The sequence below is a fragment of the Eutrema salsugineum genome, unplaced genomic scaffold (assembly GCF_000478725.1).
Source record: "Eutrema salsugineum unplaced genomic scaffold, Eutsalg1_0 scaffold_22, whole genome shotgun sequence".
NCBI classification, from domain to species: domain Eukaryota; kingdom Viridiplantae; phylum Streptophyta; class Magnoliopsida; order Brassicales; family Brassicaceae; genus Eutrema; species Eutrema salsugineum.
The window spans coordinates 464,694-481,570 of NW_006256812.1; the positions used below are offsets into that span (position 1 = coordinate 464,694).

Below are 16,877 nucleotides of genomic sequence, written 5' to 3' on the forward strand. Positions count from 1 at the left end.
TAAAAAATAATGATTATAAATAATGTGTGAATTAATGAAGTCATTAACTTTAGTATTAGTGTTTTATTTTATTTTTAAATGAAAATAATACTATTTTAAAGTGTATGAATTAATTGAGTCATTAATTGTAATTTTCTTCTTATGCTGATGTAGAAATCCTAAATGAAGAGAAAACTCTCCGATAGATTTGTAAAGCTTTTCTATTAAACATTTTAACCTCTCAATAAAAAATTACTGTAGTTAGAGTCAGACATATTAAATCAGAACAGGCAGTACAAGAAGTTAAATAATACAAAAACAAAAGTGGACCAAGATAAGTCCAAGCATGTGCATTGAAAAACAAAATACTTCTTTCCACCGAGTATTAAAGGAGAAAAGGGGATCACTAGAACATTTACTAGATTTTATCTGATTTTTTACTCTATTTAACTTTAACATTCAACTTTGCTTAGTAACAGTCAAATAAAAACAGAATGAAAACAAAGAAACAGTCAAATAACTGAACTTTCGTACGCAAAATAAAACGGCTACATACAATTCGCACGATCTCTAGAGAAATTTTGAGAATATAAAGACCATAGGAATATTTTTATCTAAAACAAAAATTTCAACACTAATGTGTAGATGGAGTGGTGGTTAATTAACAAATAGTCTTTTTTTTTTCCAAAGACAGGGTCAAACATTCATGTTTGGATCAAATTTGGAGTTTTGACTAGTATTCGTCTAATGTTTACATTTTTTTACATGAAATTTAACTATATCTATTTATATCACATTTTAGTTTAAAAACTCTTTTAAAATCATAAATTATCTTAATTATGTCACAAGTTGTAATATTTTCATTTGTGACATTAAATATAAATTATAAAACCCACAACGATCCCAACTACCCGAAAACTAGTTATAATATGATTTGATTTTACGGTGGTTAATAAACACTCTAATAAGAAACTGGAAATAGAAAGAAAAAAAAAAACCCTCGATTTTGACTATCAATTTTCTACAATACATAGAAAATTAACATGTTTTTATCTGTTCTTTTTACTTGGACAAAAAGAAAATCACTACTAAGCACGAAATTTCTTACACAATAGCATTAACAAAACAGTATATGTAGTAAACGTGACGTTGAACGAAAGAAAAGCAGTGCATGCTAAACATTTTCTTTCTTCATATTTTCATCTTCTATACTTCCGATGTCTATAAATAGCTGCTCATATCACAGAATTTATTTCAACGACAAAAATCTTCAAACATTGGTATACTATTATATGTTTTCTTGTTTCAACATTTTTTTAGATCCTTGTTCATAAGCTGAACAGGACAATGGATACCAAACCAAAAATTTAGTAAATTAAGTTTTACAACGTATTATATATAATACATGCATGCATCTATGTGTGTTTATGCAGATTAAAAGGCTAGCTTCTCCAAATTGGAAGCCATTACCTATTGAGAGAGATCTTCTGTTGTAAACGATGACACAGTAAGTGAATTCTTTGAGAGAGGAGCTATACAATGTGTATCATAACTTTTTTGTCTATATATGTGTTTGCGTTTGTAATGTATGAGCATGCAACCAACTTTTAGAAACTTTTAACAGAGTGTTTTTATACAACTTTTTTTAACAGAGAAAAGAAGAGTTGTGACAAGAAGAAATCATTCGGACGAGCTGATTTCCCACATGGTTTCCTGTTTGGAACTGCTTCATCTGCTTATCAAGTAAGTACACAACACATATGACCATGACAATCTGCGAGATATATATATATATATATATGTATCGTGTGTAGTACCCTCTAAAATAAAATGTAGACTCCATGCAAAACTGAAATAAAATAAATAAAGCGGACGGAAAAAAACAAAATTATTATAAAAAAAATCAAGATGTAGTTTGTATAGATATTCAACAATAAAAACAAAAACTCAAAATTTGGATTCCTGTGCGAATGGAGTATATGCATACTACAGTACAGGCTGTAGATAGAAACATCTGAATGTGTGTATGGTCCACAACGATCGACTCAACTTCTTCTTTTTTATCTCTTTGGTGATATAAGTATGAAGGCGCTGTGAAAGAAGGTTCCCGAGGAGAAAGTATGTGGGATACTTTTGCTCGCAAATATCCAGGTTTTGTATATATCATCCAAGCCCCTTTGATTGGATTGCATGCGTCAATCTTCATTCAGCAACAATCTGTTAAGATAATTTTTGAATTTTTTTGTTTTTTGTTTTCAGAAAGAAATTGCCTTTCGAACGCGGACGAGACAGTCGATTTCTATCACCGTTACAAGGTAGTTACATATAAACAGTTCGGTAGCCATCATTTTGATGTGTTCAGGTCTTATAATTATCTAAATAATAATAAAAACGAATTATACACGTGTGACAGGAGGATATTCAAAGAATGAAGGATATAAACATGGATGCTTTTAGATTCTCCATCTCCTGGGTCCGGATATTACCTCGTATGCTTATTAACTTAAAAATACAACTTGTAATTTCTTCACTAGTTTCTGATGATTAATGCAACATCAAATATTTATATCTCTAAAATTATTCTCATAAATGTACAAGATGGCAAACTAAACATGGGAGTGAACAAGGAAGGAATCAGATTCTACAATGAGCTCATTGACGAACTACTAGCCAACGGTAGATATATAATCGTTGACTTGTATAACATATAGTCTAATCATAAAATCAGTTATTTCTGTTCTTCTGACATCTTAAACGTTAACAGGAATCACGCCTCTCGCGACTTTGTTTCATTGGGATACTCCTCAAGCACTAGAAGAAGAATATGGTGGTTTTCTAAGCGAAAAAATTGTGTAAGCTAAACTTTAAATACTGTATCTCGATACATTCCTTCAAGCTAAAGTTTTCTTTGTGTAATAAGATATTATAAGGATGTTTCTATTATGCAGAGTGGATTTCCAAGATTTTGCTAGCATATGCTTTGATGAATTTGGGGATCGAGTAAAGCTATGGTTGACGATAAACGAGCCATGGGTTTATAGCGTAGGTGGCTATGATGCGGGAAGAAAAGCACCTGGGCGTGCTTCAAAGTACATGAACGAATCAGCTGAGGCCGGACAATCCGGTCACGAGGCTTATATTGTTAGTCACAATCTACTTCTGGCTCATGCCGAAGCTGTTGAAGCCTTCAGGAATTGCCATAATGTATGAGCCACTAATCTTGTTTTCCTTTTTCTCTTGATTGCAGAAATAATGGACCGAAAAACTAATTCATACGGCAAAAAATGTTATATGATCAACACATATATAATATAAACTGTCAATAAGTTAACTAGTACTTCGGTGTGACAACATAATGCATTTCAGTGTAAAGATGGTAAGATCGGTATGGCGCATTGTCCTTTGTGGTACGAGCCATATGATTTAACTTGTGTCGAAGATGTTGAAGCAGCCGAGCGAGCTATGGAGTTTATGTTTGGATGGTGCGGTCGTGTAATTGTATACATAGGTTTAGAATGAAATATACACATGCATTATTGAAACCTTTTTTTTTTTAACTTTTTATAGGCACATGAATCCTACGGTGTACGGAGATTACCCTGAAGTAATGAAGAAAATAATAGGAACGAGATTACCGTCTTTTACCGAAAGCCAGTCAAGAAAGTTAAAAGGATCTTTTGACTTTATCGGGATAAATTATTACAGCTCTGTTTACGCTAAAGACGTTGCTGAAGTGGATTCCGAAAAGCCTTTTTGGAGATCAGACCAACATGTTGAATGGAAAAGTAAGTAGTCGTCGCCGATTAAAGAGTAATTTCACATTAATTTCTCGAGAATTTTCGTCTTAGGGTTTCGCTGATTCCTTTACTCACAATATTTTCTGTTTTCTTATTTTTAAAACAGAACAAAATAAGGCGGGCAAGACCATCGGTGCACAGGTTGGATTTATAATAATTTCAAATATCTATAGCTTATATTTTCAACTAACTACTAATTCAATTATATTTACTTCTTTTTCTTTGCGTGTTTAGGGTGGGGTGGAGTGGAACTTGATGTATCCACAAGGACTACGAAAAGTATTAAATTATGCCAAGAATAAATATGGAAACCCTAACTTTATAATCACTGAAAATGGTAAAAAATAAAACTGATCTGTTTCAACTTGATCCCTAGTATATAAATGTTCTCACAATTAATTGCTAAACTCATTGTTCAGGACATTGTGATGCATACGAAAAGAAGAAACCCAAACTCTATGAGTTGATGGATATGAAGAGGACTGATTATCACAAGAAACATATTAGCAACCTTCACCAAGCCATCTAGTAAGCTCAATTATTAAAATAAATTTCTTATAAACCCATTAGTTCTTCACATAAAGAAAAGTACGGATCTTAATTGGAAAAAAAAAATGAAATGTTTTTGTAGCGACGATGGGGTCCGAGTAGACGGATATTTTGCATGGTCGTTGCTGGATAACTGCGAATGGAATTGTGGATATGAAATACGGTATGGATTGTTCTACGTAGACTACGAAAATGGGCTTAAGCGTTATCCAAAAATGTCGGCAATGTGGTTCAGGGAGTTCTTGAAGGAAAAAGATGAAGACATCATGAAAAAATCGGAAGTGAAAAGGATGAAAATGACAGAATTTTGAAGCTAAACAATTATAATGTAATAAGTTTTTTTTTTTAAAAAAAAATTGTAATAAGATTGGTATGGCCGTGTGCTTACTATGTTTATGTTGATTTTCTTCTAGTTTTGTATCGCAGGAGAAGAGTTTTTCTCCTGTCTAAAACTATATATTTTTAAGATTCCAGAATTCTCGAATTTTAACAATACTTAGTTATTTTGATCCAAGTCCTGAACATTTTATTTCATCTAAACCAATAAAACTGAATGCGAGCTTGTAAGTTAGGTAGGGGTCTTGATCACGCGAGCTGACATTATTAGACCTATGATCTTGTAGACCTGTTCACTTCCAGCCACGTTACTCGGTCATGTACAATTTAAAATTACTGTGGTTTCGAAATTTAACTCACATTAAGATGCAAAACAGGTAAAGAAAGGTCATAAATAGATTCGAAGAGCGACTAATACTTGTCAGAGCGTGATCAATAATTGTATGATAAAATTATTAAAACGAGATGTATACCACAAAAATTAGCACATAAATATTATTTACAACGGTCATTATAAACCAATTAATTTAGATCTATTAGGAATAGAAAATGGAATTATGATAAACTCTGTAGCAGGATAAAAGGAGTACTACTTCATGAATGCAATAAAGAAAGCACATGGGAAATAAAGAGAAGACAAAGGCCACATGCCATAATTCTAGTGCTTGTTCCCTCTCTTCTAAACCTCCATTCTCCTTGTTCCCTTCTTTCTTTCTTACTCTTCTTCTTGTCTTCTTTCGTCTTTAATATTATAGTTTATTTTTAGTAACTAAGAAATTTTTAAAAAAATTTCGTAATCTCTCTATATGAATCGATCGCTGTTATTACATACGAACAGATATTTATCACTATGTTTGTTTTATAAAAAATGGTTCAGTGACAAGTTCCAACGAAAAACGACTAATCCAAATTTTTAACACTTAAAATTTTTGCGCTTTTGTCTCTAGTTATCGTATTTTTCATCGAAATAAAACTTTTTTGTTTGGAACAATTAACATCGAAATAGAACTAACAGCTAAAAAACGATTATTGCTCGTTGTTGGTCGCTAACAATAGTAAACTAAAGCTGATACCAACGGAAAAAAATGAACATGTTTTACTATTACTAAAAAGATCAAGAACACTATAAATAAATGAATTTCACAACAAAAAGGACCCCATTTAACTGCCCCTAGAAATTAAGATGATATAAGAAAACTAAAATTAGTCGAGGTTCCTAGTCTAGTATTAATGATGGATAAGACATTGTCGTCCGCTTTAAATGGGCCATGAACCCATATGAGAGACTCAATCATGTGAGCCATCAAATTTGGGTCACCCTTCTGTTTTTCTTTTTCTTTTTCTTTTACTTCTTTCTTCTTCATGCTCTTTAAATGAATTCACACTTCTCTGCGTTGACCTTCTTAGTATTCAAGTCAAGGGCGCTTAATCATCATTTCAACCATAACCCGTTGGGGTAAAACTGGAATAACAAATTCGAAAAACGATCGATGAGGATGATGTGATTGGGCGGCACTAAGATTGGCCAATCGGCGTCTGTTAATGTCTTTGGTTTCCATATGATTGGCACATTGAGAATGAGACCAAAAGACCAAAACTTATATCTGTTCGGTCCATTTTATATAAAACTGGTTTATAACATTAATTACTTTTGCCTACTCCACAAGGCACCTTGTGGGGATCTTATTGTCTTATTGACCACCAATTAGACAATCACTCAATACCTTGATCAGTTATCATACAAATTTTGATTTTTCTATTTTTATCACATCAAATTAATAAGTATTTAGTCTATAATCATTCTTATTGTAGATAACTAGGATTGATTCCGCGCTTTGCTCGGAGTTATATGTTGATGTTGAATCTGAAAAAAAAATATGAAGTAACAACTATTTGTCTTTTTATATTAATTTTTTTTTCTCATTCTCCATTTTCATATTCTTATAGTTTGTTATCTTCATATTTCGTTCACTTTCTTCAAATTTAATACCTTAGTCTTTGTATTTTCCAAAATTTATTTTTATTTGTTTTGTGCTCTTTTTCTTAATTCTTGTTTTTATCCATTTTTTTAGTCTTATTCTTTATCGTCTTTAACTTCTACTTTTTCTATTTTTTTTTCAATTTTCTTTATCTTTTCTTCTTCAATTTTTATTCATCTTCTTTTTCTGTTTTTGTTTTATCTTTTACTTTTATTTATCTCGTGTGTATTCTTATTCTTTTACTTCATCTCTACATGCGTCCTATTCTTTATATTTTAATTTTTCTTATTTTCTCTATTTTTAATTTTTCATCATTTTTTATATTTTTATCATTTTTATTTTTCTAACTTCTTCTTATATTTATCAGCTTTTAACAATATATCGTTTTCAATAAAAAGTATAATTTTTAGTTTTACATCAAAAAGTTTATTATAGTCATTAATTCATGTCACATTCTAAATTAATAAAATTAATATTAAATTTTACTGATCTAAATTTAAAATATAGTAATAAATATAATTATGTATTAAATAATTTGTTTTAATGATGCTGATGTAGACACTTTAAAAGAAAAAAAAACTCTCCCATTATATAATAGATTTACGCAATGGATTGATCTTATCCAACCAAAAATGATTAGGTTTACCATCTTGTCCATACTTTTTTTTGTTGTTGTAAGATCATGTCCATACTTAAATCCGCATACCTTAATAGAATGAGAGCCCTCTCCAATACAATTCAGTTGACCTGTTAGGTTAATCAAACCTTCAATTGTTACTACTATCTACGTATTTTGCTAGTTGGATCCATTGTTTTCTAAAGATGGCTATTTATTTAAAATAACATGGGAAAGTGATCTCCTTGCGATAGGGATAAGAGAAGAGAATGCTCAGTTTTTCTCACATGAGGATGGTCCCATCATGTTTTCACATCTTTATAAGAGTTCATTGAAACTTGGACCATCAACGTCTCTTCATAATGATATCATTTTTTTTTCAAATTGAAACTTTGGATTTTGGGTTTAGTAGGAGGCCTTATCACAATTATTTACAGTAATGATTCGAAAATGAGCACAAACAAATAAAATAAAAATTCCTTGTGAAGTTACATAGAGATCGTGTTTACTTTCAAGTTCTAAGTACTTTTCCTCTTTTTTGTAGCTGCTCGTTGAATATTATTTTAATTGATTTCAGTCGTCACGTCCATAAAACTCCAAATTAAGCATGTGTTATCTCCAAAAACTCTGCGAATCTAAAGGTACCACGTGGGTCATTTCCACAAATCCACTGGACAAAGTAAACACGCAGGTACATTAGTGTTTCATACGCAAACAAACATCTCCACTTCTCCATTCTCAACTATGATTGCAGTATTTGAAGCCAATAATGCTCCCGGTTACTATTTTCCCCAAACAAAAATCAATAACCAATAACAAATCATATATATGAGGTTTTAGAATTTAAAGTAATGATTATTGCATAATGTAGATGATAGTGTTTTTTGTTTTGTAATGCAAGGGAAATCATGATTACTTCATGATGATATACGATTTTAGACCCATATATGAACAAGTTTTCTTAATCATATATATCTTTAGGTTACTCATACAAAGATATAGCAAAAACTCAAGGAGTGTTTATGAATTCCTATTGATTAATCCACATCAAAATATATTTTTTTGTATGATAATTTTTTTTTGGTATGAGAGCATCAAAATCTTAAAATTAAATAGTGGCGTAATTAATCTCTTGATGTTGATAACAGTTGCGACTTGAACTATTATAATTACCTCACTCTTCCAAACTCAGTTAAGTGATGTCAAAAGAAACAATTTGGGTTAAATTTAGTAGACAATAATTATGAATTGTCATCTTATCGTAATATATAAGCAAGCAACACTACACTTTCTCCATCCAAAGCAAAGTTATATTGCAAATATATGTATATCATTAATTAACTAAATATGAAGGTTCTTGACCCAAAAAAAAACTAAATATGAATATTATTTTTTCAACCATGAAGAATATTTAAAAACCTAAACATTACAGGTTTATATAAAAATTATTTTGTGCTGTCTTACAACAGAAACTGTCCTTGAAGTCATTGCTGATCTTCCCAAAGATTACTACGTGAAACCCTCAATGTCTTTCGAGATACATAATATTGGTATATCAATTCTACAACTTGTGGCAGTAAGTAGAAATTTTCTAAATGAATAAGTCGTTAAACAACTTATGAAATCACTGTCCTTTCTCAAAGATTTTATTGGCCAAATTATTTAATATTGGGAGATGAATATTATAACAAGAAAGTATAAAAATAAAAGAAATAAGAATTCTTAATTAACTAGATGTTTAACTCTGAAAATAATGTCTCAATGGTGGTTGAACTCCTAGTTGTCATCGATATGTTCCGCGTATATACCTCAACCTCTAGGCCCTCAACACATCAGGGCAAAAGAAAATGATAATAATCTAACTATAGTTAATTGAAACTAAACCCAAATTAATTATTTTCAAACTAATAATTCCTGAGTAAGTTAATGTACCAACTATCAGTGCCATCGGTACGCATCTTCATTTTTCATCAAATTTTTAAACCCTATTGTATAACAATAGAATTATTTAGTACCTGTTCGACCAAACAAAACATATATTTATTACCCCAAATGAGTCGACTATCACAAAATATTCCTTTTTATATATTCACTATATTTCAAATTTTTCTTGAATTTTTGTTTTTTTTGCACATATTACAAATAATATTCAAACTAATTACAATTTTAGTTTTTATTAGCTATTTAATTTTTATTTATAACTAATAAAAATAGTATGAGTAAAATAAGAAAAGTAATAATTACACCTAAAAATATAAAACATCCAATTTTTGAAAAAGAAATATTCTGAAACATCTAGTAATTTAGAACAGAGGTAATATATAATAAATTTATAAGACGGAAGACTAAATGGTGGCTTGTGAAATTTTAATCATATGCAGAAATAACACCTAATTCTGTCACCAAGTCAATAACAAGATTTTTATTAATTATGGATTGTAGGAGTTGTTAAGCTGACTAAAATGTTTACAATGACAATTGAATATAGAAATGATAGAAAATTAGTATGATTAAGATAACTTCGTCCTTATTGCTGAATTATTAGGGTTTCGAGTCATCTGTTCTCTATATATATATAGTTAACTAATTAAAACCTATGGAACTTTCTGTAACCGGTATACAATTATGCTGTTAAGACAGCGACGTTGTACTAGTTTCGCTAGTTATCATTGGACTCCGGCATGATATGGAGCATAGACAAATTTTATTATTACAAATGAATTACCAAATTCCTTAGAAAAAAGAGAGAGTTTAGTTCCCATGCATTTCGGTTCGTTTAACTAATGTTTTGGTTTCCAAGATATATGTTTCAACTTGTGATTCGCATTTAGTGATCTTGATAAAAAAAAAAAAATTAAATCATACAATTATGTGGAAGTGCGAGATGTTAATTCTACAATTTTATAAATTAATGACAGACAAAAATGTTATTCCACAACTACATGTAATCCAAAATGGTCTCACTGCCCCGTGACGTTGGTCTTTGTATATGAAAGATGTTTACATTTCCACAATTTCACAACGACATCAATCAGAATCATAATCATCTTATAACTGCATGTGGTTAACTTACAGTTTCGTTTTAAGTTTGGTTTCAATCAATGTATCTTTGATCGGACGAATTCACAGCTATAAAAGATATCTTTTTTTTTTCGTTCAACATATTTTCATGTAGAAAACTTACAACCGAATTATCTGGATTACAATCCACTTTGGTGCGATGCGTATGTGTGCACACGTATGTCATGTCCGCAAATATCTACAATTGACTAATTAAGCAAATGATATGGAACTAATGAGCGTTAATTATTCCATATGGTTATATTCCAGCTAAATTGCATAGAATATGCCATATTGTTTTCGTATGTTTTGTTGCACGTAGGTCCAACTTCATTGCCGTCAAAAAGGGATGAAAGAAATTCTTTAAAATATTGAACTAGTTTTATAGTTATTTATTCTTGTATAACGTTAACTAAGAATAAATCCATTCATAAATACTTCGAGAATATTTTATCCTGCCCGATGATTGAATTCTTTCTATGGGACTTGGGATTAGTAGAATCTCAAGAAATACAACAATATCCACTGACGCAGCAGTTTTAATTTACAAATAAAATAAAATAAATTTCTCTGTGCATATTTATTGAATACGATAAGTCGATAACGATTTAAAGGGGAACACTGGGTCAGATCTACTAACACAGGAGCACATGAAATCGATATTAAACAACTAATATAATCATTTATAATGCTTTATAATCTTACAGTAAGATTCGCGTTTTGTTGTAAATTGAGAGAGTGGTGCAACGTGATGACATTCTGAAACTCTAATACTTATAAGGTTCCCAAGAATGCCACCGAATATTAAATAATTGTAATATTCTTTAAATATATTTAACAGCCCGGTCTTCATATATCATCAGAAACTCAAACTTTGTTCGTAAATCTTTAAAGATAAAAGAATATTGATGATAATCTCGATGTTTTGTTCATAAAAAAGAAGATAAACTCGACATTCGCAAATCCAAAATTTTAAGATGGACTATCTTAATTTAACGAAATCATTTATTTTATAAAACTTAATCGAAATATTTCGAAATCTCTTTTACAAGATCATTCATCTATCCTATATTCCTATCCGTTTATTGTATTTTTTTTTAATTTTAAATTATGTAACAAGTTATTTTTGGCAAAGAGCCCCTTACTTGCCTGTGTTGTGTTGTCGTTCGGATAAGGGCGTAGAAGCACGAACTCACAATTCGTCAACTTCCTCATCACAACGTAAACACTAAACTTGTTGAAAAAAAAAACATAAACACTAAACCAGAAAATATATATATATATATATATATATATATTTTGTTTTCATTATTACTGATCATATAATTATGTAAACGACCTAGTATTAAGTTTGATTTTCTTTATATGTACAAGTTCGTATTTATATAAATAAATAAATAAATATGTATATATCAACATTCGACTAATCATGAAATTAAAAGATCAGAAACGAGTTTTATTTAAACGCCCTTCAGTTATATCATCGCTATAGTTGGTAAGTATTTCTTTTGGTTTACCGGCTGGTAAGAACTTTATATTTTCATTATTGTATGGTAACAAATATTTTCATTTGGGAAAATAATTAAATAATCTTCATTAGTACTATATTTTTAACTTGGTCAACGTCTCAAAGTGTGGCTCGTATTGGCTTTTTGTGTATATCTTAATTAATTAAATGGGATGATAAAAATAAACTTAAATAAATAGTCAGACAGACGCTGAGGACAGACAGGTCTTCTTGCATTAGCAAGGCCAAACAAAATATATACCCAATTCTCTACATAATTAATTAGATTTCGTTTTCAGTAACCAAACCAGAATAATCAAGTCCACACGAAACATATAATAAACTATTGTATCTTTGAACTCTTCAAACTTCTACATCATATGATGTTCACAAGTCGCTAACTTAGAATATTTTGAAAAAGCTCTCGAGTCTTTATGCCTTAAGGGTGTAAAGAATAATTGAGGTTGTCAAACAATCGGTAAAACGCAACTACCACACTTAGTCGTTGTTTGTATTATATTATTCCGTTATATTTTAAATTATCAAATGTTTAGGCAGTAATCACACTAATTTTCGTTCTATTCATTTTACATGTTCCGTTTATTTTTGCACTGGTTCTCCCACCAAAACTATTCATATAGTATAATTTAGTTTTCGAAAAGAAAAACAATAAAAGACTCGTGTGGTAATTAATCATCACGTGTAGTTTCACAAATTTATGCTCATATCGACGGAAAAGTACTCGGTCACTTTATGATACATGCTCATATGTAACGTTTAATTAATTTCAGTACTACTAGCCTAATGGTATTGTTGTTATCGAATAATCAGTAAAATAAAATAAAAGAATTCGCATCAATCTCTATGTTCTTTTGGTTAATAAGAATATTAGTAGACCTTGAAAGTTAATACTTTAATTTTCCTCTATCTCGACTACACTGACTGGTCTAAAGAAATGCCAGTGAGGTAGATGAAGACGTGGCAAATGACAAGACGTCGAACTGATCCGACGTGGAAGCGAATACCGATGTAAGCTGGCATCCACTTGGATAAAAAGTTGGATATAACTTGCAAAGTAATTCAACAAACACAATTCCAAAAAACAAAAATAAAAACGACTTATAAGAAATTACCTTAATATCATGTGATTGTGCATTATTTTATTTTTATTTTGAACATTAGTTAGCTTACCTTTTGCAAGGTGGTGTAAAAAGTTTATTTTCATGTCCGATTATCAATCTTTATTCTTAAGTTAAAATCTATAACTCCCTTGTACATAATTTGTTGACCAAACTTGGATAATTTTATATTATTAGCAATCATTTTTGTTAAGGTATATTCGAGGAGCCAAAAGAAATGTTATTCTTTTTAATAGAAAATTAAAATACTTTGAATAATTGTTGTTTCGGTATAGGCTTATTAGGAGAGGTGTTTTCACAGGCTGTCGTGTGTGAACTTTATTAATATTTTGGTTCTTGAAGTCCGAATGATGTAAGTAAAACAGCTGGCCGTATCACAACAAGACACTGTCATCTTTGTTGGTTTACGCAAGGCATATACATCATTTTTGTGTTTCTATTACATTAATAAATTGGTCCATTTTAGAGTTAAATTTTTCATTATTCATGAGAATGAAAGTTTTTTTTTGTTTTTGACAAAAGGGTTATGAGAATGAAAGTTGTTTTGGAGCTTTCCTTCTTATGAGTATCATATACATTATCATAAACCATATCATGAAAACTATCATCAACTAATTTAATAAGACCTGAAAGTACTGTTAAGTATTAAGTTGTATTTGAAATTTTTTTCATAATGCTGTAATTTTGAAAATATATCCAATTTCATTACGTGATTAATAATCATTATTTTGTCAACATGTGTTAAATATTAAAAAACAACTAAGAAATATCGAAAGAAAAACATAAAAAGATGTGATTGGTGACCTTACTCGTCTGAATAAAACAAAGATTGTAAGATCTTGAATTTCTTGGTTAACATAAGAATAATGGCTGTATCATCATTTCTAATTCACTATCTTATAAAGTTTATAAAAAAACATATAGAACACATTAAAATATAGACGTTGTTTATCCTAAGATTTTATTAGCTAATTTTTTTCATGTGAAATTCCTTAGATGGACCCGCCAAAAACTTCCAATCCCGACTTCATTAAGCTGTATGTTAAAACGCATTAACAATCCTAGTAATCACTTAAGTTAAGAAAAGAGTTTACACAATCAAGTCAAAATAAGGGATTAACTTTAGTTAAGTAAACTGTTTAACAAATTCAAAAAAACTGCCATGTGGTCTCTTCTTCCTTCTCTTTCTCTCTCTCTTCCTTTAAGAACGCGTTGCAGGACTTTGATCAGACTTCGCGTTCCCGCCGCCCATCTCTCTCTTTCTCTCTCACACGTTTTTATTTCTTGTCTCTCCCTTGTTCATCGCCGAAGCTGTAAGAAAACATTGCCAATTCTTTCTTAAAAAAAGCTTCTTTCTTTCCAATACCAAAAATCACAAGATTTCTTCTTTCTTCTGTTTCATCAGAAATGGCGTTATCCAAAAATAGTAACAGCAGCAGCAGCAGCAAGAAGAAAGTTTCGTACATCTCAGTCCCTTCTCAGATAATAAACTCTCTATCCTCTTCATCTTTACAATCACTTCTTGTTTCTCCCAAGAAATCCTCGAGATGCACCAACAGATTCAGCTTCTCGTACAGAAACCCTAGAATCTGGTTCTTTACCCTCTTTCTCGTCTCACTCTTTGGTATGTTGAAACTCGGCTTCAACGTTGACCCAATCTCTCTGCCTTTCTCTCGTTACCCTTGTTCGACGAATCAACCTTTAAGCTTCGACGGAGAACATCGAGCCGAATCCAATCTGGGTTTCGCCCAAAAGAACGACATTGGATCGAAATCTTCTCCTGGGTATTCGAATTCGAATGCGATTCTTCAACCAGACGGTGGAAAAAACGAGTCTTTGTCGACGGAAGGTGATTTCTGGAAACAGCCTGATGGGTTGGGGTTTAAGCCGTGTTTGGGATTTAGCGGGCAATATAGAAGAGATAGCAAGTCGATACTGAAGAACAGATGGAAATATCTGCTCGTTGTTGTCTCTGGTGGGATGAATCAGCAACGTAATCAGATTGTTGATGCAGTTGTGATCGCTAGGATCCTTGGTGCTTCTCTTGTTGTTCCTGTTTTGCAGGTCAATGTCATTTGGGGAGACGAAAGGTATGTACCAAACTCCGAAATTTCTGATTTTGAGCATAAAAGGAATGTTAGCAATAAACATCTAACTGTGTTTTTGTTTGTTTGTTTGTTTTGTTGCAATTTAGTGAGTTCGCGGATATATTTGATTTGGAGCATTTCAAGAGTGTTTTAGCGGATGATGTTCATATAGTTTCGTCTTTGCCTTCAACACATGTAATGACGAGACCTGTCGAAGAGAAAAGGACTCCACTTCACGCTTCTCCTCAATGGATTCGTGCTCATTATCTCAAGCGAGTATGATTCAGCTACCTTTGATTGGTTCTTGTCCTCTCTATGAATCACTGAGGCTAATAGTGTTTCTTTCCTCTGTTTTTGCAGATTAACAGAGAAAGGGTTTTGCTTCTCCGTGGACTAGATTCACGACTCTCCAAGGACCTTCCTTCTGATCTTCAGAGACTCCGATGCAAGGTAATGTATTTTCTTCGCTATTTGAACAACTCCTCCAAAGTTAATCTTGTGAGCTCAGCTTTTAACATTTGCATTTTTCTTGCAGGTAGCTTTCCAAGCGCTGAGATTTTCACCGAAGATTCTAGAACTCGGTAACAAACTAGCTTCAAGAATGCGTAACGAAGGACAGTATCTCTCGCTTCATCTTAGAATGGAGAAAGATGTTTGGGTTAGAACCGGTTGTCTTCCCGGTTTAACTCCTGAGTACGACGAAATTGTCAACAGCGAAAGAGAACGCCACCCGGAGCTTCTAACCGGTAGATCAAACATGACTTATAACCAGAGAAAACTCGCCGGTTTATGCCCCTTGACCGCTCTAGAAGTCACAAGGTATAACAACAACTAAATCCACAATTCCTTTTGTTAGTTATGGTTCAGTGTATTTTTTTGCTCGGATTTATTAACATTTTGTTGCGATTCCACAGGCTGCTTAAAGCTTTAGAAGCCCCAAAAGATGCGAGAATCTATTGGGCAGGAGGAGAGCCTCTAGGTGGCAAAGAGGTTTTGGAGCCATTAACCAAAGAGTTCCCTCATTTCTACAACAAGCACGATCTTGCTTTACCAGGAGAGCTTGAACCATTTGCCAAGAAAGCTTCGGTTATGGCTGCGATCGACTACATTGTCTGCGAAAAGAGCGATGTTTTCATTCCGTCTCATGGAGGAAACATGGGACACGCGTTACAAGGGCAACGAGCTTACGCTGGTCACAAGAAATACATAACTCCTAACAAGAGACAAATGCTTCCTTATTTCATGAATTCTTCGCTTCCTGAATCGGATTTCAACAGGATTGTGAAAGATCTTCATCGAGAATCTTTAGGACAGCCTGAACTGAGAATGAGCAAAGCCGGTAAAGATGTTACCAAACATCCTGTTCCAGAATGTATGTGCTCAGATAGACAACAACAACCACAACACTCAGAGGCTTAAGCATTGAAGGGCATTTTGGTCATTTCACATTGTTGGCGGCTCGGAAGGTGAAGAGACTGCCAATTTTTGTTCCGATCACCGGAGAGGTTTATTGATAGGAGGAAGGCGATTTCATGGTGGTTCGTGCAATATTCTTTTAGTTCGTTTTAGTCTGATCATTTTTTCTTCTTCTTTTGGGAGGGGTATATATATTCGTTATTTTCTTTTCGACTGAGGTTAATTTTACATGTTTTACGAAATACGTGGGAAGTAGAATAGTGAGGGGGATATTATATGATTCTTTGATTCGATTTATTTGGACTGTAATTATATATTACAGAGTTGTATACGATTATAGTTGTACTTGTACCATAAATAAAGCAACAGTTTCATCATATGTCTTGAAGATACTTACTTTTCATATATTCTA

General features: G+C 31.9%; 2 protein-coding genes across 3 annotated transcripts; both read left to right on the top strand.

The window, feature by feature from the left end:
• The first annotated feature begins 1,478 nt into the window (after window positions 1-1,478).
• LOC18015468 (beta-glucosidase 27) lies at window positions 1,479-4,636 on the top strand. The gene is made up of 14 exons (XM_024155082.1): window positions 1,479-1,486; window positions 1,632-1,722; window positions 2,061-2,130; window positions 2,239-2,294; window positions 2,393-2,468; window positions 2,578-2,655; window positions 2,744-2,831; window positions 2,928-3,183; window positions 3,346-3,461; window positions 3,547-3,764; window positions 3,883-3,917; window positions 4,011-4,113; window positions 4,196-4,304; window positions 4,408-4,636. Exons 1-14 carry the CDS (start codon window positions 1,479-1,481, stop codon window positions 4,634-4,636), a joined length of 1,533 nt encoding a protein of 510 aa, XP_024010850.1.
• A 9,500-nt stretch (window positions 4,637-14,136) lies between these two features.
• On the top strand, window positions 14,137-16,842 carry LOC18015469 (O-fucosyltransferase 20). 2 transcript variants are annotated; one of them, XM_006397566.2, is made up of 6 exons: window positions 14,137-14,275; window positions 14,368-15,052; window positions 15,157-15,325; window positions 15,410-15,499; window positions 15,585-15,868; window positions 15,964-16,842. In XM_006397566.2, exons 2-6 carry the CDS (start codon window positions 14,370-14,372, stop codon window positions 16,466-16,468), a joined length of 1,731 nt encoding a protein of 576 aa, XP_006397629.1. In that variant the 5' UTR covers window positions 14,137-14,275; window positions 14,368-14,369; the 3' UTR covers window positions 16,469-16,842. The 2 variants fall into 2 exon arrangements, with proteins under 2 accessions (XP_006397629.1, XP_006397630.1); XM_006397567.2 differs by having other exon boundaries at window positions 14,186-15,052.
• The last annotated feature ends 35 nt before the right edge of the window (window positions 16,843-16,877 follow it).

Excerpts from the sequence above, each read along its gene's own strand:
- LOC18015469 (XM_006397566.2), top strand. The coding sequence starts at position 14,370 with ATGGCGTTATCCAAAAATAGTAACAGCAGCAGCAGCAGCAAGAAGAAA. Across the intron at positions 15,053-15,156 it reads GTCATTTGGGGAGACGAAAG|TGAGTTCGCGGATATATTTG; the intron begins GTATGTACCAAA and ends GTTGCAATTTAG. Across the intron at positions 15,869-15,963 it reads ACCGCTCTAGAAGTCACAAG|GCTGCTTAAAGCTTTAGAAG; the intron begins GTATAACAACAA and ends GCGATTCCACAG.
- LOC18015468 (XM_024155082.1), top strand. Across the intron at positions 3,918-4,010 it reads GCAAGACCATCGGTGCACAG|GGTGGGGTGGAGTGGAACTT; the intron begins GTTGGATTTATA and ends TTGCGTGTTTAG. Across the intron at positions 4,114-4,195 it reads CTTTATAATCACTGAAAATG|GACATTGTGATGCATACGAA; the intron begins GTAAAAAATAAA and ends CTCATTGTTCAG.